The sequence below is a fragment of the Lacerta agilis genome, chromosome 9 (genome assembly GCF_009819535.1).
Source record: "Lacerta agilis isolate rLacAgi1 chromosome 9, rLacAgi1.pri, whole genome shotgun sequence".
NCBI classification, from domain to species: domain Eukaryota; kingdom Metazoa; phylum Chordata; class Lepidosauria; order Squamata; family Lacertidae; genus Lacerta; species Lacerta agilis.
The window spans coordinates 68,066,064-68,092,516 of NC_046320.1; the positions used below are offsets into that span (position 1 = coordinate 68,066,064).

Consider the following 26,453-nt stretch of genomic DNA (forward strand, 5'->3'; position numbering starts at 1 on the left):
GCCGCCTTCCGTGCGTCACAAAGCATTCGGCGTTCGTTCTGCAGTTCCTCAGAATCCCAACACACCTCTGGGGACACATCTGGGCTTCCGTCGCTGTCATGGGCACAGCGCCTAGTGGTTGGGGCAGCTTTCCTCCTTCGCTTTTCGCTTTCTTCCTCTTTTGCATTCTACGTTAGAGGCAGCAGCTGCTCAGGTGCAGTCTCAGGAAAGAGAGGGCTGGTGCCACTAGCCCTTAAACGCAAGCACATAAGAAGATCAGGCCTGTGGCTCTCTCTCCCTGTGGCTCCCAGAAAGCGATATTCAGAAGCATTGCTGCCTCCGACCGTGATGGCACAGCGTAGCCACTTGGCTTGGAGCCATTGCTAAAGGTAAAGGGACCCCGACCGTTAGGTCCAGTCGTGTCCGACTCTGGGGTTGTGCTGTTCATCTCGCTTTACTGGCCGAGGGAGCCGGCGTACAGCTTCTGGGTCATGTGGCCAGCATGACAAAGCCGCTTCTGGCGAACCAGAGCCGCGCACGGAAATGCCGTTTACCTTGCACTTTGATGTGCTTTCGAACTGCTAGGTTGGCAGGAGCAGGGACCGAGCAACGGGAGCTCCCCCCGTCGCGGGGATTCGAACCACCGACCTTCTGATCAGCAAGCCCTCGGCTCATTGGTTTAACCCACAGCGCCACCCGCGTCCCTGGAGCCATTGGTAGCCCTCCCCATCTCCATTAAATTGTCCAGTCCTCTTTTAAAGCCATCCCAGTTGTTGGCCATCGCTGCCTCCTGTGGCAGGGAGTTCCATAGTTTAACCATATACCGTGTGAAGTATTTTCCTTTATCCGCCCCGAACCTTCCCACCTTGGATGCCCGCAAGTTGCAGTGTTGCCGACTACATCCATCTTAATTGCGGGGGAAAGTAATTCTGTTTTCCCAGTCAGCTGTCGCAATTGATTTTTGATGCAGCGCCAACTTGCCTTCCACTCTGCATCTGCCCTGTCAGCTGCAGCGGCTTCTACTTCTCTGGTTTTTGTGCTCTTTAAAATACAGGTGAATATTTAAAAAGGGGGGGGGAATGGGAAGGTAAGCCAGCTGTTTTTAATGTGTGTTTGTTGTAGAAGCCAATCCAAATATCTTCCTACATGCATATCTAAGCTGAAAAGGCTGCCAGTTTGTTTCCTGTGTAAGTTAATATTTTTCTCCTTAGGTAAACATTCGTAGTATCTAAAATGAGGTGGGACAAGGAGGTAAAACATTGACGTGGAACATAATCTAGTTCCTTGAAAAGAGGAGTTAATGTTTGGACTGTGGGTCAGTTTTGCTTGCATGAGGGACCATCCCTCTTCAGCATCCACCTTTCCTGTGTAGTCAGTGGCATAACTCAGAGGTGGATAACCAGTGGTCCTCCAGATGTTGCCATGCTACAATTCCCATCACCCCTGACCATTGGTCATGCTGGCTGATGGGCATCGGACTCCAAGATTATCTGGAAGGTCCCTGCCTCCCCATCCCTGGCACAACCATTACATCCTTGCTCCCAACTATAACCTGAATGAAATGCATGCATTTGTGTACATTCAATCTTTGCAGCATTTATTTCCCCCTCTCCTTGTTGTCTCACCCAGGCTTTCCCAAACTTGGGTCTCCAGCTGTTTTTGGACTACCAACTCCCATCATCCCTAGCTAGCAGGACCAGTGGTCAGGGATGGTGGGAATTGTAGTCCTAAAACAGCTGGAGACCCAAGTTTGAGACTCCCCGGCCTAGCATGTTAGCCAGTGTGGTGTAGTGGTTGAGAGTGGTGGACTCGTAATCTGGGGAACCGGGTTCGCGTCTCCGCTCCTCCCCATGCAGCTGCTGGGTGACCTTGGGCTAGTCACACTTCTCTCTGAAGTCTCTCAGCCCCACTCACCTTACAGAGTGTTTGTTGAGGGGGAGGAAGGGAAGGGAGAATGTGAGCCGCTTTGAGACTCCTTCGGGTAGTGATAAAGTGGGATATCAAATCCAAACTCCTCCTCTTCTTCTTCTTCTACTTAACACATACAGTCATACCTCATGTTGTGTCTGCTTCAGGTTACGTGTTTTCGTGTTGTGTTCCGTGGCAACCCAGAAGTCCCGGAACGGGTTATTTCTGCGTTTCGCCGCATGTGCAGAAACACTAAATTGCGCCACACGCGTGCGCAGACGCAGCACTTCGGCTTGCGTCAGTTCCGTGTTACGGGCGGGCCTCCGGAACGGATCCCGTCCGTAACACGAGGTTCCACTGTACAGTCAAACCTCGGTTGTTGAACGTAATCTGTCCCGGAAGCCCATTCGGCTTCCGAAATGTTCGACAACCGAGGCGCAGCTTCCGATTGTCTCTAGGAGCTTTCTGCACTCGAGCGGAAACCACATTGGGCATTCGGCTTCCGAAAACCGGAGCATTTACTTCTGGGTTTTCGGTGTTCAGGAGCCGAAACATTCCGAAACAGAGGCGCTCAGGAGCCGAGGTTTGACTGTAACACTAATCCGTGGTTTGTTTAACAGACCATCACGTAAACCAGCAATACAGAAGATCAAATAAACCATAGCTCACCTTCTCCAAAGTTTTCTCTTGTTTTATAGCTGTCCGTGCCTTTGTAGTCAGGAGAGCATCCAAGCTGGGTTAGCCAAATAAACCATAGTTAAGAAAGGATGCTGTGTGTTTACATGACGCTGAGCCATAGTTAAAACAAGCCAAGGGTCCTAGTTCAGCCACTGAGGAGTGTTTTCGCATAACACCAAGCCGTTGTTGAATAAACCAGGCCCTTTTTAGACTGCAGAGTCTTTGAGGACAGAGACCTGTCCCTCTCTCTCGGATGAGGTTACTGCATACCGTTCCCCCATACACTGCTGACCCTGTAGAAAGAACAAGTCTTCTTGGCTTCATTCGTCTTCCTGTATGTTATATAATCTCCTGTCAGTTCCAAGGATGAGCAGAAGTGATTCTAGCAGTTTAAAATCAATACTCCCATCCCTTTGTACGAAGAGACCCAAATTAATTTGTTTGGTTGCTCCCACACCGAAGAGGGTGTACCGAGGAAATTGCAAGTTACGTAAGCCCCCAGCTTGCCAGAGTGGTGACCTTCTGCGGATCACGCAGAGAAAGCGGGAAGTTTTCCTTGCCCGGTATTAAGTATTCATGTCAATCCTGACTTCTTACGAATGGCACAAGCGGTGCCGTTCCCCAGCAGGCCTGCGATAAATGAAAGCAAAACACTGGATATGGCTGTTTGATCTCTTCCTTTCCCACCAATCGCCAGAAAACAAAGAAATGGGAAAGTGAAACTTTGAAGGGACAGAGTGGGAGAGGAATGGAGTCAGAGTTTGTTGATTCCGCTCCACATTGCAAAGCTAGAATGCATGATTAAATACCTTTTCCTGGGCAGATGGAACACTTACCCTTGGTAATGGCAGACCATGGCTTCAAATCGTGCTTTCTTTCTTTTCTTTCTTTTATAATTTTTGTTATCAAAAAACTTTATTGTTTAAAACACAATACATTCAATACATTCTCACAATAACATACAATATCATTTTTATCATACATTTCCCATTTTCCCATCCTCACACCCACCACCCCTCTGACTTCCCTCCATCACTCTTTCGACTTCCATTATAAGCTATTTGTTCACTATTTGTACAATCATAATTACAATATATTTCCATAGTCATCTTTAATTCTTTATATTAATTTATTATTCTACAATTCCTTCATACCTCTTACTCCAAGCATATTAGCACTTCTTTCTTTGAGCAATGTTTCTCCATATACTCTTCATAACATTTCCATTGTTCCTTCAAATTTTGATTTGTTTGGTTTCTTATCGCTGCTGTCAGTTTTGCCATTAACAAATACTCATTTAACTTGCCTATCCACTCATCCTTTGTTGGGACCTGTTGTGTTTTCCATTTAGCTGCTATCACCATTCTGGCGGCCGTGCTAGCATACAAAAATACACCTTTCTTTCCACTTGGTATTTGCTCATCTAATAAACCTAGCAAATATGCCTCCGGTTTCTTTACTATTGATTTTTTCATCATTTTTGTCATTTCTGTATGTACCATTGACCAAAAAATTTTTATATCCTCGCAATTTTTTTATATCCTCGCAAATTTATATCCTGACCAATTCTGAACTATGGTTCAGGTTCTGGGTGGTTTGTGGGCCAACTGTGGCCCTCCAGGCATTCTTATCTGGCCCCCAGGACTCTCTGCAGGCCACACCCCCTCACCAACCCTGCCTCTCACACTTGAGTTTCTTTTTCCTGTCTGGAATGTGCCTTCAAACTCTTACTAATGCCTCTTCCGTAGAGCACAAGACTCTTATCCTCAGGGTTGTGGATTCAAGACCCACATCGGGCGAAGGATTCCTGCATTGCAGGGGGGTTGGACTAGATGACCCTAGTGGTCCCTCCCAACTTTACAATTCTATGATTCCTTGTGTGGAGAGGGGTGTTTATAGGAACTAGCCTACTGCTGCTGTTGGCATCCATCCATCTCAAGAGACAATGGAGTGAGCTTCCAGGGGTGAAATTAACATTAATTAATACTGCATTAACAGCACCGAAGTGACTTCCCTGGGGTGCAAGCCTAGACAGTAGGGTGGGTCATAAATGTTTCCTCCCTTGATCTTATCTCAGGCGTATGGTATAAACATAGTTAAATTTAACAATTGCTCAATTGTTCCATATAATATTTTCAAAACCATTGGTTTTCCATGTAAATTATCAACATGTTTTATCTTAAATAAATAAATATTCCAGAAAATAATAGCATGCAACTATTATTGCTCTACATAAAACCTGAAAATTATGTTTATTAGTTCACAATTTAACATACTGAAAATTAAATGAGTCAAATTCCTATGGTTTTTATCACTTGTGGTGAGGCAAAATTTCAATTTGTAGGAGCAGGGTCTAAATGTTAACCGATTTGTCCCAAATTTGAAATTTAACTATGTTTATACCATACGCCTGAGATAAGATCATGGAGGAAACATTTGCAAAAAAAAAAAAAAAAATTATGACCCACCCTACTAGACAGTGTACATGGAGGTCCTGGGCTGCCCAGAAGACAAGACCTATCTCTCGGCCTCACTGATGGGGTCCAAGTGAAAGCAGAGCAATACCCTTGGCACCAGCTGGGCTGCAGAAGTTGCTGGAAGGAGTTGTACAAGGTGCCGTCAAACCGCCTTAGGGACTCCACTCCCGATTTGTGTAGGGTTTACTCCTCGGCCCTTTCTTCTGCTGAAGATGTCCTGCAAGGCAGCGAAGGTTTAGGGTGAGAGTTTTCCTTATGGACTACCTCCCCAGGTTGATAGTTCCCCATCTGCCCTTCACTTCCCTCTACATCACGTGCAGAAACCCCCTTCTTGACCGTTGGACCCACTCTTGGTCTTGTCCGCTCCATCTGCAGGAGCTTGTCTTCACATGCAGGGGAAGTCCCTAATTCACCGAGGGTTTGAGACCCATCAGCTACCCTCACCTGGTTTAGCCAGCCTGTAGAAGCCGTTTCCGGGGTGTGGCTCATCTCTCATGCTGGCAGCTTCTAGGAGCCACAGGTGAGAGCTGAGTGCAGGGTGGGCATCATAGTTAGACAAACTACCCCAGAAGGAGCATAATGTGCCCCTCACCAGAGTTGCCACCCCTCCTCTAACACCCTCGTACTGTACAGAGGTAGAATTAACACCTGTTGCTCCACCCACTTTTCCTCTGACCCCACCCACTCTTGGCATGCGGCGCCCAGAGAATTGCCCAGAAAGGGAATGTGGCCCGTGGACATTGCAGGGGGTTGGACTAGATGCCTCTTGGGGTCCCTTCCAGCTCTACAATTCTGTGATTCTAACTGAAAAGGGCTCTCCATCTCTGGTTTAGGTATTCAGGCATAGCCCTCAACATTTACGGAAAACAAACCACGGTTAAGTGTTACACCTCTTTGATTTTCAAGATCAATATTACCCGGTAGTTTATTGTGTAAATAATGGCCATTACAATCGCACTCGGGTCACGGGCGATTTCAGCAGCATTTGAACAGACAAACGAGTCCAAATTAACTCTTTTTTCCTTCTGGGAAAGTGCATGCTCTTTCACTGCCATGCGGTCAGCTTGTCCTTGAATGGTCAGTTTTATTTCCATCACTGGCCCTTCAACTTGTATTGCCTGAGAAAATAAGTGCAGGAATTTATTCGTAGATAAAGCATGTTTGGAAAGCATGTACAAGAAAGAGGTCTTCATCACTAGTACCCAAACGTTATTCCTCCATGGACCACTCAAAAATTGCTAAGGGTCTCTCAGTGGACCACTGAAGGGGATTTTTTTTGTAATGCACCGTTGTGCTACGTGCTGCGGGATTTTTAATTGTATTTCTATTGCTTCTTTCATTATATATTGCATTACCGTCCAACGTCCACAGAATTCAGATTGTAATACAATAAAGTGCAGTTTTAAGAACTAAGAGGAGCAATTAACAAATACCGCTAACAGTGTGAATATTGGTTGCAATGGATGTGCCGTCTTCAACCACAAATCCATCAACACGTCGTGGATCACCTGGTTGAAGCATGTGGAAACAGTGTGGGTATTCCTGCCCAGGTGTTTCGGCATTTCTACCCCATGGATGTGGAGCAGTGCACTGCAGTGGTTAGAGTATCAGACTAGGACCAGGGAGACTTGGGTTCAAATCCTTACTCAGCCGTGATCTCACTGGGCAACCGTGGGCCAAAGACGTATCTCTCATTCTAACCTACCTCGGCGGGGTTGTTGTAAGAATCAAAGGGTCCTTCCCTGGAGGAAAGGTGAGGTTCAAGAGTGTAGTCTCTGTTTCAGAAGGGTATTTTTGTAACGTCTGATCTATTGAAACTTTTGAACCGTTAAGGCTCGTTGCACAGAGATAAGCAACGCAACCCTAACTTTGTCTGCTCAGAAGTTAAGTCTTACTGAATTCAGTGGGGCTTACTCCCATAAAAGTGGGTCTAGGATTGCGCCTCTCAGCATGGAAATAGCTTTCCAAAATGTCTAATACTAATGTGCAAAAAAAAGGCAGTGAAGCCTGAAGCCTGGCTCTGTTCCACATCTTACTCAGTATTTTTTTATTTATTTGTGATTAATTAAGAACTGTTTGTAACTTTCCAACAAAATTCATGACACAAATATCCTGCAAAGCATAAACATTTCCTTTATTTTGGTGACTCCTATATGCTTTTTTAAAAAAGGCTTTTCCAGATGCCTTTTACAACTTGCATTTGGATGATGATGAAAATAATAATAATAATAATAATAATAATAATAATAATAATAATAATAATAATAATAATAATTTATACCCAGCCACTCTGGGCACCTTCCAACAAATGATTAAAAATACATTAAGACATTTGATGAAACAAAGGACATTTGAATTGGCGAATAAATGTGGCAAGCTTGAAGAGGCAGAAGGGAAATACAGTGACACATGCTGTGGCGGATGGAACACATATTGAGAATCCTGCAGAAATTAGGGAAAAAATTCAGAAATTCTACAAACAGCTATATACAAAGGAGAAAGAGGACAAAGCCAAATTACAACAGTTGTTTTTTAAAATTCTAATGGTTTGCAGAAAATTCCCACTGACAAGAAGACCCTACTTAATGACTTGATTTCTACACAAGAGGTTGAGATGGCAATAAGCCAAATGGAAATTGGGAAGGCTCCGGGACCAGATGGTTTAACATCCAAATATTATAAGACTGGCTGATTCAACCTTTGGCGGATGTGTGCAACAAAATATTAAGGGGGGACAGGGCGCCCGAGAGCAGGAAGGATGCTTTCATTAGGACTCTGATCCCTATACCTGATACAGACAGAGCTCAGGTGAAGAATTACCGACCAATATCTTTGCTGAATGTGGATTACAAAATATTTGCAAATATTCCCTGCCGCCGAGACCATATAACACCGGTCCTGAAAGACCTACATTGGCTCCCAGTACGTTTCCGAGCACAATTCAAAGTGTTGGTGCTGACCTTTAAAGCCCTAAATGGCCTCTGCCCAGTATACCTGAAGGAGCGTCTCCACCCCCATCGTTCTGCCCGGACACTGAGGTCCAGCTCTAAGGGCCTTCTGGCGATTCCCTCCCTGTGAGAAGCAAAGCTACAGGGAACCAGGCAGAGGGCCTTCTCGGTGGTGGTGCCTGCCCTGTGGAACACCCTCCCATCAGATGCCAAGGAAATAAACTATCTGACTTTTAGAAGACATCTGAAGGCATCCCTTTTAAGGGAAGTTTTTAATGTTGGGTGTTTTATTGTGTTTTTAATATTCCGCTCGGAGCCGCCCAGAGTGGCTGGGGAAACCCAGCCAGATGGGTGGGGTATAACTAATAAATTGTTGTTGTTGTAATCATCATAGTGACATCATAGTGCTTTAAATGCACCACGTGACTGTGGTCTTAAATTGATCAGCTGTTGGGTTTGCTGCGTGTGCATTTTGGGGAATGTTGGAGGTGGAGGAACGCAAATGCAGGGCATGATGCAAGCCCTGCTTCCAAGAGGGCCAAAGCTGCCCTGGAGATAGCCTCTTGTCGAATCTGTCATTCGGAGGTTTGGGGTGGAGGTGGCCATGCGTTGCCTGCGCAGGACATTGGTCAGTGCGTCCCCTCCCTCCCTCCCTCCTTCTCTCTCACCTTCGCTATTTGCATTTCGTCAGTGCGGCCGGGCGGTGTTGCAACTTTTACAGCGCCGTTTACAAATCGGCCCTACTGATAAATGGGTAACTTTTCTGTCCTGGCTGCGTAGTCTCTCCTCCTGATCATGAGCGGTAAAGGCAGAAAGTGGGGGGAGGGACGGGGACAAAGAAGGACCACAAAGAAGGACCACACACAGGCCAAGTGTGTTTGGAAGCAGGGTTAGAAAGCTAGGCTCCAAACAGCTCTTTAAACCAGGCCTACAGTCGCCAAAACGGAAAGCCTAGTTGCCATTTGGGGGCCAGGCAGATCGTATTTTCCATTCTGCGTGGCTTTTGGGTTCCGGAAATTTGTTTAACTGGACGCTGAGTGTAGAAGCTCTCCCTGTGGCCGTCTTCCTTCGTTTCCCTCGGTTCTTACCGGCGCTGCGTTTTGCGAAACCATGCTGTGAATCTCTCGTCTTGCTTCCCTCTGGGGGAGAGAATAGGATCTGGGTCTTGGCATCGACCGGTGGGAACATAACATAGCATTTTGGGATGATCGAGGATTAGATATTATTAGCTCTGTTCCGGGCAGCCGTTTCGCCCTGGCAGAAATCCCATACATGCACCCCATGCGGAAACCTCATGTTGTTGTCGTGTTGCCTTTTTAACCAGGGAGTCTCCCAAACCCCCATTGAAAACCTAAAAATTATATCCTAGGACGTGAGCCTCTCTTCTGCCTCTCCTCCCGAACGCCCCTTTTGCTCAAGTTAAAAAATAGTTACTTAGAAATTGCTACCAGCTGGAGCTAAGCCTCTCTGAACTTTCCCCTTCTTCTTTAAATAACATTTGTGGTGTATTCTTGGCCAGCGTTTTGACATTTCTTGGAACCAACAAATCTCTCTCTCTCCCCCTCTCTCTCTCTTTCTGTCGCACGCCGACACACAACACATGCACAATTATTTCCTTTTCACAGAATTGTAGAGTTGGAAGGGACCACGAGGGTCATCGAGTCCACCCCCCCCCCTGCAATGCAAGAATCTTTTGACCAAGGTGGGACTCGAACCCATGACCCTGACATTACGAGTCTCAAGCCGGTTCAAACGAGGTACATTTCATCTCTGATTTTCCTTAGACTTTTCTTAGTTTGTTCTTTATCTTTTCCTTCGCCCGTAATTCTTTTGGGTTTTGAGACACTCTCTCTGTCCAGTGCTAAAAATCTGAGGAAACCCTACATGGAAAACTGTATTTCCCTGTGTGCAAGAGCTGTTCCTTTCCAGTTCTCTGCAAACCTTTTAAAACAAAGGGTGGTATTCAGCTAACTTGTATTCAGAGGACGCCCATTGAAATCAAGGGACCTAACTTGTTCATTCATTTCAGTGGGCCTATTCTGAATTCTAAAAACTTAGTCAAATACCACCCAAACTGCTCAGGCAGCTAGGGAGGGCACTTTGTTGAAGATGGGTCACTGCACCGATCCTGCGTCGTCATTTTGTTTTCAAAAGGGATAGCCATGTTAATCTGTGACAGCGAAACAAACCCAGAGTCCTGTAGCCCTTTTAAAGATTAATTTGTTACGCCTTCAGCTTTTCTGGAGTAGAGTCTGCCTCCTCAAAGGAACGTCCCTCCTTCATTTGCAGGTTTCTATATTAATAGGTGTAGAGGAATGTTACTTTTAATGTTTTAGCCAAAGGTAGGGTCTGTATTTACTCTCCCCCAGGGCTGAGAATGGGAAATGTGGTTGGAATTTGGCTGGGGATTTTTGTGGCAAAATGGTTTTCTTTTCTTTGTTTCTGTATTTGCTTTCCTTCAGGTGGACAGGCTTGCTTTTGCATGTAATTAATTCGCTTGTGCTTTTTCTTCTGGAGGAGGAGAAGAAGAAGAGTTTGGATTTGATATCCCGCTTTATCGTGATCCGAAGGAGTCTCAAAGCGGCTCACAATCTCCTTTCCCTTCCTCCCCCAAAACAAACACTCTGTGAGGTGAGTGGGGCTGAGAGACTTCAGAGAAGTGTGACTAGCCCAAGGTCACCCAGCAGCTGCATGAGGAGGAGCGGAGACGCAAACCCGGTTCACCAGATTACAAGTCCACCGCTCTTAACCACTACACCACACTGGCTCTCTGGTGGTCCTACGGTAGCCAGAGCCAGAGCAACGTTGGTCTCCCAACTCCCATCATCCAGCATGGCCAACGGCTGGGGATGATGGGAGTTGTAGTCCCACAATATATTGAAGAGCGTCATGTTGGCCACCCCTAATGTAGATCTAACATGGGATACTAAATGGCAGAGAAGCAGGCGTGCGGACATTAGCGGGTGTTTTCAAGCTTTTTGATCAAACTGCTAGGTTCTGAGGTTGATGTTGCCTCCTTTCCCAGGAAGGTACGAGTTACAGGTAGGTAGCCGTGTTGGTCTGCCGTAGTTGAAACAAAATAAAAATTTAAAAATTCCTTCCAGTAGCACCTTAGAGACCAACCAAGTTTGTTCTTGGTATGAGCTTTCGTGTGCATGCACACTTCTTCAGATATCTGAAGAAGTGTGCATACACACGAAAGCTCATAACAAGAACAAACTTGGTTGGTCTCTAAGGTGCTACTGGAAGGAATTTTTTATCCTCTGGTTTGGGCTAAGCGGATGCATGTGAATTTTGAAATACAGAAGGTGTTTTGCCCAAGCCTGCAGGGAGTGTGGCTCCACCACCAGCCTGACAAAGACCAACATCCTGGGTCAGGACATCTCCAGCCTTCCACGCATCAGCATTGGTGACCACATGCTTGAGGTGGTAGACAATTTTCTCTTCCTGTGTTCCACCATCAGCCTCTCCATGGATGCTGAGCTGGACAAGCAGATTAGCAAGGCAGCGACGGCTCGCATCTCCAAAAGGACATGGGAGAATGCGATGCCAACGTCCGGTTCCAAGATGAAGGTCTACGAGGTTTACATGTTGAGCGCGCGGCTTTATGGAAGTGAGTTGTGGGCAAATTAGAACCGCCAGAAGCAACACACAGCAGGGCAGCGCCCCCAGCAGAGATGTGCTCTCCCAAGCTCACAATCCCAGCATGTTCACACTTCTGTCTCAGCGACGTCTGCGCTGGCTTGGTCATGTCTGCAGAATGGGAAGATGGCAGGAATCCCCAAGGATGGGATCTTACGGCTTCAGGCACCAGGCCCGTTGGCAGACCCACTCTGCGTTACAAAGATCTCTGCAAACGTGACAACATGGCTGGCAACATCAGCCATGTGGGAATCTCTTGCGCGGTGCCTGGAGGCAGAGAGTCAAGTCGGGCACCCACAGCAGTGACCGGAGAAGGAATGACCGCAGGGAGGAGTGCAGAGAGAATATACTCCTTGGTGCATCTGCAGCAGCACAACCGGACGCCTTCGTCTGCCCCAGCTGCAACAAAACATGTCTCTCCTGTATTGGTCTCTACAGCCACAGCAGGCACTGAAAGTTCCAACAGTTTGACTTCACCCCGAAAGGCGCACTCCTCTGTTGTCTCCCGAGACAGACGGATGCCAATCAGAAGGTGGCTGACACTCAGTTGTCAGGTATATTTTTAGTGTAATAAGCTGAGTTTCCAGGGTTCAATGCTGACCACGACGGAACCCCAAGCCAGATTTTTGAAAGCAACCACAGGAAATCAATGTTAGGGCTGTCTATATCCCAAACATTCCCCTCGGGCATCCCTGTCTCTGTTGTTGTCTCTCTGTGTTGTGGTTCAAGCAATATGGCTTTCAGTATTTCTTACTTCTTCCAGTCTTGCACCCTGCTGTAATTTTCCTCTCTGCCGCTGTTGAGCTGTTTTGGTCTCTTTCCCCCTCTCCTTTTGATCTTCCTCATAGGCCAGCAGTCCTGTCTTTCCTGCAGAGGTGTGTTAACTTCCCCTGAAACAGATTGTGAACCGTGGAGGTTTCTAAGCAGAGTTTGGATGGCCACCTGTCATGAATGCTTTAGTTGAGATTTCTGCATTGCAGGGGGTTGGAATAGATGACCCTTCCAACTCTGCGATTCTGTGACTGCTGACTTTCGCCCCACCCACCCCAATAGTCGTTTGCTGAAGCCTTTGCTGAAATACAAAGCTGAGGGGAGCCAAGTAAAAAGAGGATGGAGGCAGTTTGCAGGGTGGGGGGGGGGGGAACAGATGACAGGACCGGAGGCAAGGAAGGGAGAAAAGAGACATTTTGAGTATGTCAATGGCTGACCACTGTTGGAGGCAGGATACTGGTCTCCTATGAGTCTTGATATGATCCAGAAAAGCAGTTATTGGGGTTCGAATCAGCATCTCGAGACCTTAACACAATGTGAGTTCAGTCCTCAAATCAGGGTTTTTAACCTTGAGCCTTTTTATACAGTTGACGTATTTCCAACTTGTTCATTCTGTGAAAAGTGTGAAGGGGAGAGCTGTGTTTGCACTGGCGCCAAGTATTGAACTATTGATTTAAACTATTGATTGATTGAAACGCCGACCTTCTAACAGACGGGTTACATTTATTTTCCCGTTGCCCAATCTTCAATTATCGGTTTCGTTGTTGAGATCTCGTAGGACTTGTTAAGACGTGGCGGCGATGGTGACATCAGGGCATGACATCAGAGCGTGAGTGGTGGTGATGACATCACGCGGTGTAGGCGGTGCTTATGGCAAAAGTGGGCTGGGCTATTAGGGCAGCCTTCTCTGGCCTGCTGCTTCCCAAACATTTTGGATCATGGCTCCTATCAGCCGCAGCCAGCATAATAGAGAGCAAAATCCCACCCTCCAGTCATTCATTTTCTTCTTCTAACAGGCATCCCCAAGCTGCGGCCCTCCAGATGTTTTGGGACTACAACTCCCATGGTCCCTAGCTAACAGGACCAGTGGTCAGGGATGATGGGAATTGTAGTCCAAAAACATCTGGAGGGCCAAAGTTTGGGGATGCCTGTTGTAAACTATTAAGCGTCAAGAATATAGCCTCTTCCACCTTAAATCTCTCCTTTCGCAGAGGAAAAACTTGGAAAAGTTTTGACTCTTCGGCCAGTAATGCGTGGAAATATGCTTTCTTGTCTGTATCTGTTTGTTTTGCTTTTTTGTTTTTTAAAAAAGCCTCTTAATCTCTTGCCTCTGACCAAAGGCAAAATTATCTCTGAAATGGTCGCAGAAATATTTGGCTGGTCTTTCTCCCGGGGCATTTTGGCACCCTTTATTTAACGTTATCTCCTAAAGAGCATATTGAAGAATGTGACTCAGGAGAGAACGATCCCGCAGTTCGCAACGGAGTACATTTCCGAGTTGCTCCTTTCATTCTCGGCTTTTTAAAGCATATTTTAAGAAGCTTTTTTTTTTTAAGGGAAAAGAAAACATGTTTCAGATGGTGGGGCAGCGGCTCCCTTGGGAAGGACTCCTGACGGCTTGTGTTAGAAGACGATAATTGGGCCGGGGACGGACGGACACTGCCATGGGTTAATTTGTCCTAGTGAGAATTCTGCCTTGTTTTGTGTTCAAGTCCCTCCTTCATCTGCTCAGACTCTGGAAATCCCTGCTGTTCATAGAACAGCTGAATGGATTTGGTTATTAAAGACGCTTTGCTTTGTTTGCAGTTAATGCCTGGGTATTTCCCGGGTATAGGCAGTATTTGTGCCTCGCAAACAATGTCTGGGCATGTCGCAAGTTCATTTAGATTTTGCAAAATCTAAATTTTTCATTTAGATTTTGCAAAATCTAAATTTTTCTGACTTCTCCATCATAATTCTTTATGGAGCACTCCAGAGTGCCATGCATAACCTCACTTCTGGGTAATCCTCATGACAGTCCGGCACTGTAGTTTAGTAGTAGTATTATCTTTCCTGTTTCGTTTTATTGTTATTATTTGTTGAATTTATATTCCGCCCTATACCCGGAGGTTTTGCAGGGGTTGGGGGGCCTTGCTTGAGGATGGACCTGTGTGCTGCAACGCAGGTGCATCTCACACAACTCTGGAGGCAATTATATCGAGCTTCCCAATGACCAAATGACCAAATAAGACATTTACATTCCACCAAGTGTCCGTGTCTTCAAATAGAGCCTTTGCATAATTGCAGACAAGAGTTGTGCTCCTTGATTTCTCTGTATTCCTTTGCGTGGTGTTTGGCTGACGACAAAAAACACGTGGCCCGTCCAGCAACGAGGGCTCGCCCGCACTTCCGCTTGTTCCGTGCCTAGAAAGCGTGTGTACGAGACCTTTTCCCACTTGCCTTGGTGCTTTCCCCGAGAAAACCTGCTCTTTAGTGCGGAATCGGAGCAAATGTCCACTTGCGGAAAACCCGGCTGGCTTTTGCTCAGATTCGGCGGCAGAGAGTGGCTGTCCCTCCAGGGAAAACGGCCGAACGAGCCCCTTCATCTCACGATCTAAAGGAAAGAAACAGGGGTTGTTTGCTGGAACATAAAGGTTGTGGTGGAAAAGTAGGGTGTGCTGATGGTCTGGAACCCTGAACAGCAGATTCGCCCCTTTTAAGAGGGAAGATATGGTGGCCGCCGAGACGTTACAACACCAGTCCTGAAAGACCTACATTGCCTCCCAGTACGTTTCCGAGCACAATTCAAAGTGTTGGTGCTGACCTTTAAAGCCCTAAATGGCCTCGGCCCAGTATACCTGAAGGAGCGTCTCCACCCCCATCGTTCTGCCCTGGCACTGAGATCCAGCTCCAAGCGCCTCCTGGCAGTTGCCTCCCTGTGAGAAGTGAGGTTGCAGGGAACCAGGCAGAGGGCCTTCTTGGTGGTGGTGCCCTGTGGAACACTGTTGCTGTATGTAAAGGGTAAAGGGACCCCTGACCGTTAGGTCCAGTCGCAGACGACTCTGGGGTTGCGGCGCTCATCTCGCTTTATTGGCCAAGGGACCCGGCGTACAGCTTCCGGGCCATGTGGCCAGCATGACTAAGCCTCTTCTGGCGAACCAGAGCAGCGCACGGAAATGCCGTTTACCTTCCTGCCAGAGTGGTACCTATTTATCTACTTGCACTTTGATGTGCTTTCGAGCTGCTAGGTTGGCAGGAGCAGGGACCGAGCAACGGCAGCTCACCCCGTCGCGGGGATTCGAACCACCGACCTTCTGACCGGCAAGCCCTAGGCTCTGTGATTTAGACCACAGCGCCACCCGCGTCCCTGTATGTAGGTTTTATTTTATTGGTTTTTTTATCTTATATTTTGGAAATGTACATCCAGGTTTTTCCCCTTTGCATTTTTGGGGGGCCCCCAAGAGAGTGGGGCCCTAAGCTATAGCTTGTTTGGCTTATACATAAATGCGGCACTGCCCACTTCATAAAAGAGCAGTGATAAGGCTGCAGGGATGTATTATGTGGAAGATTAGGGAAGTGAGGTGAGCAAACACCAGGCCGAGATCACACAAAGCACACCCTTGCCCCACCTTGAGCAAAGTGCTCTTGCACCCCCCACCCAGCCCCGATCCTCCGCAGCTGCTTATTCCTTCGAATTTACTGAAGAGCCTCTGAGAGGCATGCCACGAATCTGGGTTATTTGCAGTCTCGATTTGGCTTTTCGTTCTTTCAAACGTAGCCGTTTCAGTCTTCTTCTTCATCATCATCGTTTTATTTGTATGCCGCCTTTCCATAGTTGGAACTGTGCTCAAGGCGGCTTACAAAAATAACAAGATTTACATAATTGCAAACATAGCGGAAGTCATAAACAATAATTAAAAACACATCAGAACGCACACAACCAAATGGAAACAATTTCCACGTAAATCATAAGATCTAAGACTAAAGATACAACAATAATTTCAGTAACAGCAACAAGCTTTCTCAACCCCCCTGTAAACAATGCTTCAGCCCAAGCATCTGTTCGACAGCCTTAGCTTTTGTAGCTGGAGTCAGTCCGCACTCCACTCTCCCAGGCCAGATGTGAAAGGGCCAGCAAGGCAGGTCTTCCAGGGCTCACAGCCAAGATGGTCTCATTTAAAACAACACAGATAAAAATGAAAAACGATTTAAAAGAGGAGCCCTCTCTGCAGTCCCACCCCAAGCCAGGTGGAGAGAGGCAAGGGCAGGGCCCTTCAGACTCTCAGCGGGCGAATCTTCTGTTCTTCTCATGCCATGTCTGTGGTTTTATTGCCAAGTTTCCCTTCCTTTCCTTGTCCTCCTGCTAGGGGCATACATAGCAAGCCGCTTAGCTGCCGGGGGCGGCAAGCCAAGCAGCACCCCCGGGGGCGGGGCATCTCTCCGTGCGCATGACGTCATGACGCACGCGCACGGAGCGACGCCTCCGCCCGGGCCAGCGAGGAGGGGCGTCACGCTTGTGGCTGGCGCGACACCCCTCCTCGCTGGCCCGCCCAGTTCTGCCCAGGGAGCCCAGCGGCGGAAAAAGCTGCTGAAAGGGGGAAAGACCCCTTTCAGCGGCTTTTTCCGCCGCTGGGCTGGCTTGCAGAGCCGGGGAATGGAGAGGGGCGGGCCAGCGAGGACGGGTGACACCCGATGCACCAGGGAGTTCATTCTTTAAAAAAAGATTTTCTTGATTTACAAAATGTGTGCAACGTCTCTCTCGTATTTTTTCCAAATCAGTTACGTTTGTTGAGACATTAGGAAGAAAAGGGGGAAAGAGGTGGGCGGGATGGTAAGATGGGTGGAGGGATGATGTTTCTATTTTCATTAATATATGTAGGGCTTGGTGTCAGCGTTGTCTGTGCAGGTTCTCTGTTGTTCGCTTGTGCTCCTTTGGTGGTAAGAGAGGTCGGGGTTGGCGTAGGGTGTGGTTGTTCATTTATGGTTGGCTGTGGTGGTCTTTGGTTTCCTGCGTGAGTGGGGTGGGTGGGTGTTTTGGATCCGGTTAGCCATATTGATTTGTATGCTGTCGGTGGATTTTTGTCATTGTCTTCTTGGGCTGTGTGTGTGATGAAGGGGAACCATACCAGGGTGAAGGCGTCTTCTTCCGTTTGTCCCCGTGTCAGTTTCAGCTTACTGGTTAGTTTTTCTAGTAGGGCTGTTTCCCATACTACTTGGTACCATTGGTCCATATTTGCTCCTGACAGGTCTCTCCAGTGTCTGGTTATGATGTTTCTGGCTGCTGAGAGTAGATGGATTATGAGTTCTTTGTGTTGTAGCCAGGGAGTTCATTCTCTCTGCACTCCTCTGCGGTCATTCCTCCTCCGGTCACTGGTGTGGGTGCCCGACTTGACTCTCTGCCTCCGGGCACCGCGCAAGGGAGTCCCACATGGCTGATGTTTCCAGCCTTCGTGTCATGTCACTGCTATGGATGCACGACCTTACTGCCTGTCTCTAGGCGCTGTGGCCATCTGCAAGGGATTCCCACATGACATGGGGAAAGTCTGTTTGGGATGCCCCCCACTTCCTGCTCACATTCTTGCTTGGCATGTGGGGTTGGACTAGATGACCCTGGGGTCCCCTCCAGCCCCATGATTCTGGGACATGTTGGCTTACTGTGAGTTGAATGCATGCCAAGTAGGGTGCGTATTCCTGTGCCAGTAGACACAGAACCTCCTCCTTCCCCCCCTTTTTCTTTTTTCACTGGTCAACCTTATTCCAGGAGGTTAGGGAAGCTGCAGAACAGCTCTGCCGAGAGATATTTTGCTCCTAAAATTTGTCTGTTGGCTCCACCCAAAAAACACATACGTGCGCATTCTCTCGCACAGGCGTGCAGCTAATTATTTGTTAACCAAGCTGCATTTATAATGTTTACCTCGTTCATCCTCCTAACGAACTTAAGTGAAGTCTGGTCGCATCAACTTGCCCAATTCTGACAAAGGAGCTAGGCTCTGAAATTGGATTTCCTCCAAGTCCAGACCTAATGCTCCGGCCCGGTTGTTCCCAAACACCTTCTGCCCTTGCGTCCCTTTATGAGTTCCCTGTCCTGAAATAGATAGATTGATTTAAAGTAGTTATATACTTCTTTTCAGGCGGACCTCTCCAGTTTGCATTTTTAATAATAATAATAATAATAATTTATTATTAATACCCCACCCATCTGACTGGGTTTCCCCAGCCACCCTGGGTGCCTCCCAACAGAACACTAAAAACAGAATAAAACTTCATATGTTAAAAACTTCCCTGCCTTCAGATGTATTCTAAAAGTTAGATAAAGGTAAAGGGTAAAGGGACCCCTGACCGTTAGGTCCAGTCGCGGACGACTCTGGGGTTGCGGCGCTCATCTGGCTTTACTGGCCGAGGGAGCCGGCGTACAGCTTCCGGGTCATGTGGCCAGCATGACAAAGCCGCTTCTGGCGAACCAGAGCAGCGCACAGAAACGCCGTTTACCTTCCCGCTGGAGCGGTCCCTATTTATCTACTTGCACTTTGACGTGCTTTCGAACTACTAGGTTGGCAGGAGCTGGGACCGAGCAACGGGAGCTCACCCTGTTGTGGGGATTCGAACCGCCGACTTTCCAATTGGCAAGCCCTAGGCTCAGTGCTTTAGACCACAGTGCCACCCGCGTCCCATAAAAGTCTGATAGTTGTTTATAAAAGATGTTTGATTGTGAGGTTTGTTTTTGTTGTTTTAGTTGTGTTTTTGTGTATTGTGTAAGTTTTTTGTTTTGTATTTTGTATTTTGTAGTATTTTTTGTATTTTGTTAAAATACCAATAAATTTCTATTAAAAAAAGATAGTTGTTTATAAAAATTAGGCAATGAGGCAAGACACGGAATTGTTTCTGCCGTTCCCTGTCTTTCAGGGGGTTGGACTAGATGACTCCTGGGGTCCCTTCCAGCTCTGTGATTCTGTGGTTCAGGGCAATATACATCTTCAAAAGCCCCTCAGTTTGAAGAGGTAAGGGAACTGGAGGTTGACCAGGGATGGGATTTTGTTTAGTTCACATTTACAGGTGAACCCACCCAGCTCACATTTCCCGAAGCAATCTGTGACCCGAACCGCAGCAGTCCTTCAGAATTTGCACTTGTCCAATGGTCGCGATGCACTTCTCCCGCCGAGTAACATGCGCAAAGACTCAAATGCTAGGAAAAACCATGCATTGCTGGTTACCCAAACGGATTTGTTAAATTGGAGGGGGGGGGATTGCTTGCATGAATGCGCACATTAGGCAAGGTTGCACAATTGTGTGTGTCCAAGAGGACACAGCCGTGCTAAAACGCCGATACGTTTTCAGTAAGATAAGAGTACATTTTTAAAAAAATAGCGATCATCGCAGACTGATGTTGAAATGTGGGGAACTGAACCGAAAAGATTGGAGAAACGAAAAACGGAGAGAAACTGCAATTGAGCAGGTTTGCCCAGGCTTCATGGTGGCAGCTCCCCTGACTGTATCGGTAAGTCCTCTTATGTCAGAAAATGGATCCAGAACAAGGTGATTGGGATCCTCTGTGTGTAGGTGACACTTGTTTTGCACACTTTGCTGTCAGGAAGGCTCTCACTCCCATCAGCGATACCCAGCGTGGCCAGTGGTCAAAAAATTTCAGTGTTGTGGAATTGGCCAACGACCCTGCGAGGTAGGTTAGGTCAAGAGGCAGCGATTGCCGTCCCCCCCCCCCAAGGTTACCCAGCGAGCTTCATGTCCCGAGTGGGCATTTGAACCCTGGTCTCGCATGTCCGAATTCTGACGCTCTAACCACAACCCCCCACCCACTGCCTCTCTAGTACAGAAGCCTGATTAATAATAATAATAATAATAATAATAATAATAATAATAATTGACATGCAGGCTGCAGCGAGGGGGCGTTGAGGGGAGCGTGGGATATTCTGAATACCCGCGTAATAAACGTAAGACTGATAATGAAGCCGGTGGCACACCTTTGGGAGCAAACGTTCGGTGGCTTCGTAGAACTGTAGAGTTGGAAGGGACCCCGTGGGTCATCTAGTCCAACCCCCCGCAGCGCAGGGAAAGGCTCTCCCCAGAGAAGTATTACTCCCCAGAGTTTGTTTTGCGGGAGAGGTGTGTGCACGAGAGAGAGTTGTGCTTGCCCGTATCTTTGTTTGCCCAATTAATTAATCAAATCATTCCTATCAGTTAACCCACACCACAACCTTTTCATTACTGTTTATAAAGTGCAGGAAATTCAGGCAGCAGTACTAGTGACCTAGTTATTTTCTGCTGGTAAACTCAAGTGAAGCAAACATGTAAAAAAACGTCCGCTGAAGCACAGCGGCCTTAACCCAAACCTTCCTGTAACTCGATTTCGCACCTTTATTCTCATCCAGCAGCAGCAGCAACACACTATCCTTGTTGCAGGGGGAGTGGGCCAGGCTCCCTGTTGGCTGCAGAACAGTGTGAGGGGCAGGCGAGACCCGTTCCACTAATGGCGTCGCTGGCGCTGTCCAATAGGTGCTTGCAATAGCCCTATCTCCATAGCCCATGCTGAGTTTGTAATCAGGGTGGCAGAAATCTGACTTGCCCCGCGGCAAATGACCCTGTTTCGAGGCTCCAGAAAAGGTAGCGCTCGCCTAACAGAACCACTCTCTTAAGATAGCACCTGAATCCCCGGCGTTAAGCAGGAGAGGCAGTGTGGTGTAACAGTTAGAGTGTCGGGCTATGGCAGTGAGGGACCTGGGTTCGAAACCCCGCTCAGCCATGAAGCTCGCTGGGCAACCTTGGGCCCGTCACTCTCTTCCCCCCCCCCCCGCAACCCACCTCGCAGGGTTGTTGTGAGATAGGTAAAGCGTTTCAGCCTTGAGTGATGTAGATGCAATAAGTAAATAAACAAGGGATTCTTTGTTCTATTTGTTATAAAAAGTATTTATATGCCGCCTTCTTGCAAAATACCAGGGCATTGTACAGCAACATTTTTTTAAAAAACCCTCTATGATGAGTAGTAACCGCTGTTTTCTCCATGAACCTGTTTTCAGCAGTGTAGAAAAATGTCTCCCCGTGTCGACAGCTTTCTCAACACAGCTTGAATAAGCAAACCTTTCCGCAGGAGTTCGTCATGCGTTCAAATGATGGACTGAGTAGCAGCTTGGCAACGTCCTGTTTGATGCTTGAATCCTCCTTGCACAGGAATACCCCAAGCAGCCAATCAGATACTAAATTGAGCTTTTTTTAAAAAAAATATTCCAAACATGCTTAGGGTCTATTTCCTCCTTTACCTACCTGAAAATCAAAAGCGGCGCGCATTAAAATATCTACCTCTTTTCCTGTCTTTCTCTTTTGCGCACGTTGGCCTACAGATGAATTCGCCAGCTTTTTTCCCGGTAGAGTCCCTTCAACCATGAACTTGCAGAAACCTTAGCAGGTGAATTCCCGGAATTGTGCATGTTTGCGTGCTGAATTTCAGGAAATTCAGGAAAGGCTCGTTCGTACAAATGCAGTGGGAGTGTGAATAAGCTTCGGGAATAAAAATAGAATTCCATTATACATGCTGTTTAGTTGGCTGCCAGGTGAAACATTTCCTCCTTTTGCTGGGGGCGTGCAGGTCCGTGCAGCTGAAATACTTTTCAGCCCCACTCCTTGATGGAAAAGACTCCCCGAGGGGCTTGCAAAGGTCAGTAACCAATAAGCCTGTTCTAGGCTGCATCAACAGAAGTATAGAGTCCAGATCAAGAGAAGTAATATTCCCATTGTATTCTGCCTTGGTCCGACCTGGGTAGCTCCATTGCTTAGAGCATGGTGCTGATAACGCCAAGGTTGCAGGTTCGATCCCCGTATGGGACAGCTGCATATTCCTGCATTGCAAGCGGGTTGGACTGGATGACCCTCAGGGCCCCTTCCAACTCTTTGTTGTTGTTGTTCAGTCGTTCAGTCGTGTCCGACTCTTCGTGACCCCATGGACCAGAGCACGCCAGGCACGCCTATCCTTCACTGCCTCTCGCAATATGGCCAAACTCATGTTAGTAGCTTCGAGAACACTGTCCAACCACCTCATCCTCTGTTGTCCCCTTCTCCTTGTGCCCTCCATCTTTCCCAACATCAGGGTCTTTTCTAGGGAGTCTTCTCTTCTCATGAGGTGGCCAAAGTACTGGAGCCTCAACTTCAGGATCTGTCCTTCTAGTGAGCACTCAGGGCTGATTTCTTTGAGAATGGATAGGTTTGATCTTCTTGCAGTCCATGGGACTCTCAAGAGTCTCCTCCAGCACCATAGTTCAAAAGCATCAATTCCTCGGCGATCAGCCTTCTTGATGGTCCAGCTCTCACTTCCGTACATTACTCACAACTCTACTTCCAACTCTACAGTTCTATAATTCTATGACCACACCTGGAACTGTCGCTCTAACCATTACACTGCACTGCCTCGACACACATTACTTGGTGACCTGCCACTTTTTTATTTGTTGTCAGTTACATTTATGTACATCACCTTTATCTTGGAAGGATCTTAAGGCGGGGCCCGTCGTTCTCGCCTCTCGTCGTTTCATCCCCACAACAACCCTGTGTGGTAGGTTAGGCCAAGAGATGGCAATTGGCCCAAGGTCAGCTTCATGGCTGAGTGGGATTCGAACCCTGGTCCCCAGGGTCGTAGTCCAACGCTAACCATTGCACCACGCTGACATGTGGGCAGAGTGGTCTGTTTGGGAGCCAGTAACTGCGGCGCTGGAGCTCAGGGTGTCCATTCCTGGCAGCAGCTCTCCAGGAGTCGAAACAAGGTACTCCTGCAGGGTGCAAGGATCGAACCTGGGTTCTTCTGCATTCAGAACAGGTGTCCCACGACTGAGCCACACACACACCCCATCTCAAGGAACAGTTCTTAAAGTTACAAAGCCCCTGTAACAACCACCACAAATGGATCTGGCCGCAGTGTTGCTTGGGTCCAGGGAGGCATGGTTCAGAAGCCCACGGCACAGATTTTGCATGAAATCTGCGCACGCCGATTTATGTGTATAGATACATGCTAATTTGGAGCGGGACGGGGTCTCACAGGCTCTGAGCTTTGCAACGAGCCCAGCAGCTCTGCTGTTGCACGGGGATTTGAACCCTGGTCTCCCAGGTCCTCATCCGACACTCTAACACCCAACGGTTCTAAAAAAAAAAAAAAAATTCACTGGGCCACGCTTTCAGAATGAAAGTTTGCTCACGCCACTCCAAATTTTTAATTGATAAATACATTGGGGTGGGGGGAACCAACTCATAGCAGTGCCTGATTTATGACACAGATCACAACTGCATTATGATACGATCGTGCGACATCCAGGAAGTGGAAAACAATCCCGCTAAAAAGTAACATGAATCGATTCCCAAAATACAATTATAAACGAGCCTATTACATATATACATTAAGCAGGGGTAGGCAACCTAAGGCCCGTGGGCCGGATGCGGCCCATGGGCCTTCTCAATCTGGCCCATGGACGGTCCGGGAATCGGCATGTTTTTACATGAGTAGAATTTGTCCTTTTCTTTAAAATGCATCTCTGGGTTATTTGTGGGGGCCTGCCTGGTGTTTTTACATGAGTAGAATGTGTCCTTTTATTTAAAATGCATATCTGGGTTATTTGTGCGGCCTGCCTGGTGTTTTTTTACATGAGTAGAATGTGTCCCTTATTTAAAATGCATCCCTGGGTTATTTGTGTGGCCTGCCTGTTGTTTTTTTACATGAGTAGAATGTGTCCTTTTCTCTAAAATGCATCTCTGGGTTATTTGTGGGGCATAGGAATTCGTTCATATTTTTTTTTTCCCAGAACATAGTCCGGCCCCCCACATGGTTTGAGGGACGGTGAACCGGCCCACGGCTGAAAAATGATGCTGACCCCTGACATTAAGCATGTATAACCTCATGAGAGGTGGGAATCTCGTTCATGCTACGTCTAATTTGAGACAAACAAAATCTCCTCTTGTCAACACAAGCCTTTTTCTCTTTTCTGATCTTTCGTATCTGTCAGAGTTGGAAATCCCTGTTTGAGGATCATAACTAAGATTGTCCTCAGCACCCCTTGATGTTCTTGCGCTCATTTTGGAAAGATACCTCTCCAACCTTTGCAAGTTTTTTTTGTTAAAAAAAGGTTGAAAGCTGCCAAGCAGCTGCGCAGCGTCCGCAATGGGGTGTCCGGGGGAGAGAGAGCGCCGTGTGAAAGTTGCAAAAACCCCATTCTTGTGACGCTTGTAATTTTCCTCTGTGTCTGCCACATGCTCAATGGAAATCTCCTCCTCCTCCTCCTCCCCCTGAAAGCCAAACATAATAAAAGGCACGATAGGGAAGCCACGCCTGGAAACCAAAAGGAGAAACTTCTCTCTGCCTCTGGGATCATTCTCCGGGACCAAGCTAAGGCAGGGATCAGCTCAGAGCCTTGGACAACAGCCAAGTTGATCTGCGGAGGCTGGAGCTTCCAGGAGGGAATTTCTGCCGGATGAGAGGGCTGTTTCTCGCAGCTGCCAAAAAGCATTTTTCATCTTAGCCAGGAGCCACTTAGAAGGAAACTTTCTCCCGATCCGTTGTGTTTTTTTAAAACCATTTTGCTTTAGTGTCCGACCCGTCGCTGCGATGCCGCACAGCATGTGAGTCCTAATTGTGAAGGGAATTGTGCTTGTGTGAATGTCTGGGGTGGGAAATACTGAACTGAGAAGATCAAATAAAGAGGAAGGTGGCAAAAGTTTTGCCCCTCTGCTTCGTTTGGTCAGCGTTGCCTCCGCAATGCCGGGCTTGTCCCTGGAGTCGGGAGCCTTTCTCAAGGTGGACAAACCTGCTTTGCATTTAGAATCTACACAAACCTCCGTGTTGTCTCTTTTTCCGCAAGGGTGGGCAGGCTGAGGAAGGGAGGGACTTGGTTAACTCCGCCTTGTGGCAAAGTTATGGCAAACGCACCTTGGAAGCTGCCTTTTTTCCTTCTCTGGGCTCCTCCAGTTTATTCTCTGTTTATTGAGCATTCGTCCTGATTTGCTTTGCTTTGCTTTGCTTTGCTTACGCAGAGGTTAGACTACATCCGGACTTTATTGAGCATTTATTCCAGTTTGACTGCGGGACGGTTATACAGCCAGTGCTTTTTTTAAAAAATAAATGTTTAGGGGTACTCTCAGTTACAGGTAGGTAGCCGTGTTAGTCTGCCATAGTCAAAACAAAATAAAAAAAAATTAAAAATCCTTCCAGTAGCACCTTAGAGACCAACTAAGTTTGTTCTTGGTATGAGTTTGTTCTTGGTATCTGAAGAAGTGTGCATGCACACGAAAGCTCATACCAAGAACAAACTTAGTTGGTCTCTAAGGTGCTACTGGAAGGATTTTTAATTTTTTTTATTTTTTTTTGACTAGGGGTACTCTCATTTTCCTACTCATATTGGAATACTGCCCCTCAATGAGGCCAAACTTAGATTCACAAAATGTTTAGGGGTATGTGTACCCCTGTGTACCCCCCAAAAAGCACTATATACAGCTACCGTATTTTCCGGCGTATAAGACGGCCCCCAACTTTTCCAGTTAAAATAATAGAGTTTGAGATATACTCGACCGCAGATTCTCCACCCGGCGTATAAGACGACCCCCGACTTTTGAGAAGATTTTCCTGGATTAAAAAGTAGTCTTATACGCCAGAATATACAGTATGTACTCCACGTGTTCAAACCTAGCTTATCTCTAGGAACAACAGCAGTGGAACACTGTTATCACTCCTGGATTGTTGTTGTTGTTGTGTTGTTACTACCTACTACTATTATTATTATTATTATTATTATTACTATATTTGTATACTGCTATATTTGTATACACTCTGGTTGGGAGCCAACCAGAGTGCCCCAGCCACTCTGGTTGGCTCCCAACAGAATATTAAAACACAGCAAAGCATTAAAAACTTCCCTAAACAGGGCTGCCTTCAGATGTCTTCTAAAAGTCAGATAGTTGTTTATTTCCTTGATATCTGATGGGAGGGCGTTCCACAGGGTGGGCGCCACTACCGAGAAGGCCCTCTGCCTGGTTCCCTGTAACTTGATTTCTCGCAGTGAGGGAACCGCCAGAAGGCCCTCAGAGCTGG

General features: G+C 47.2%; 1 protein-coding gene across 4 annotated transcripts in view; it reads left to right on the top strand.

Annotated features, from left to right (window-relative positions):
* RNF24 (ring finger protein 24) overlaps positions 1–26,453 on the top strand; it is an 85,026-nt gene that overhangs the window by 39,337 nt on the left and 19,236 nt on the right. The window contains exon 1 of one of the 4 annotated variants that reach the window (XM_033160963.1): positions 9,633–9,747. The exons of 2 other annotated variants lie outside the window; for them this stretch is intronic. In XM_033160963.1, the coding sequence (XP_033016854.1) occupies positions 9,671–9,747 (77 nt within the window). In that variant the 5' untranslated portion in view covers positions 9,633–9,670. Of the gene's footprint in view, positions 1–9,632; positions 9,748–24,938; positions 24,989–26,453 lie in introns of those variants that run through there. One more of the 4 variants, XM_033160965.1, reaches the window with a different exon arrangement.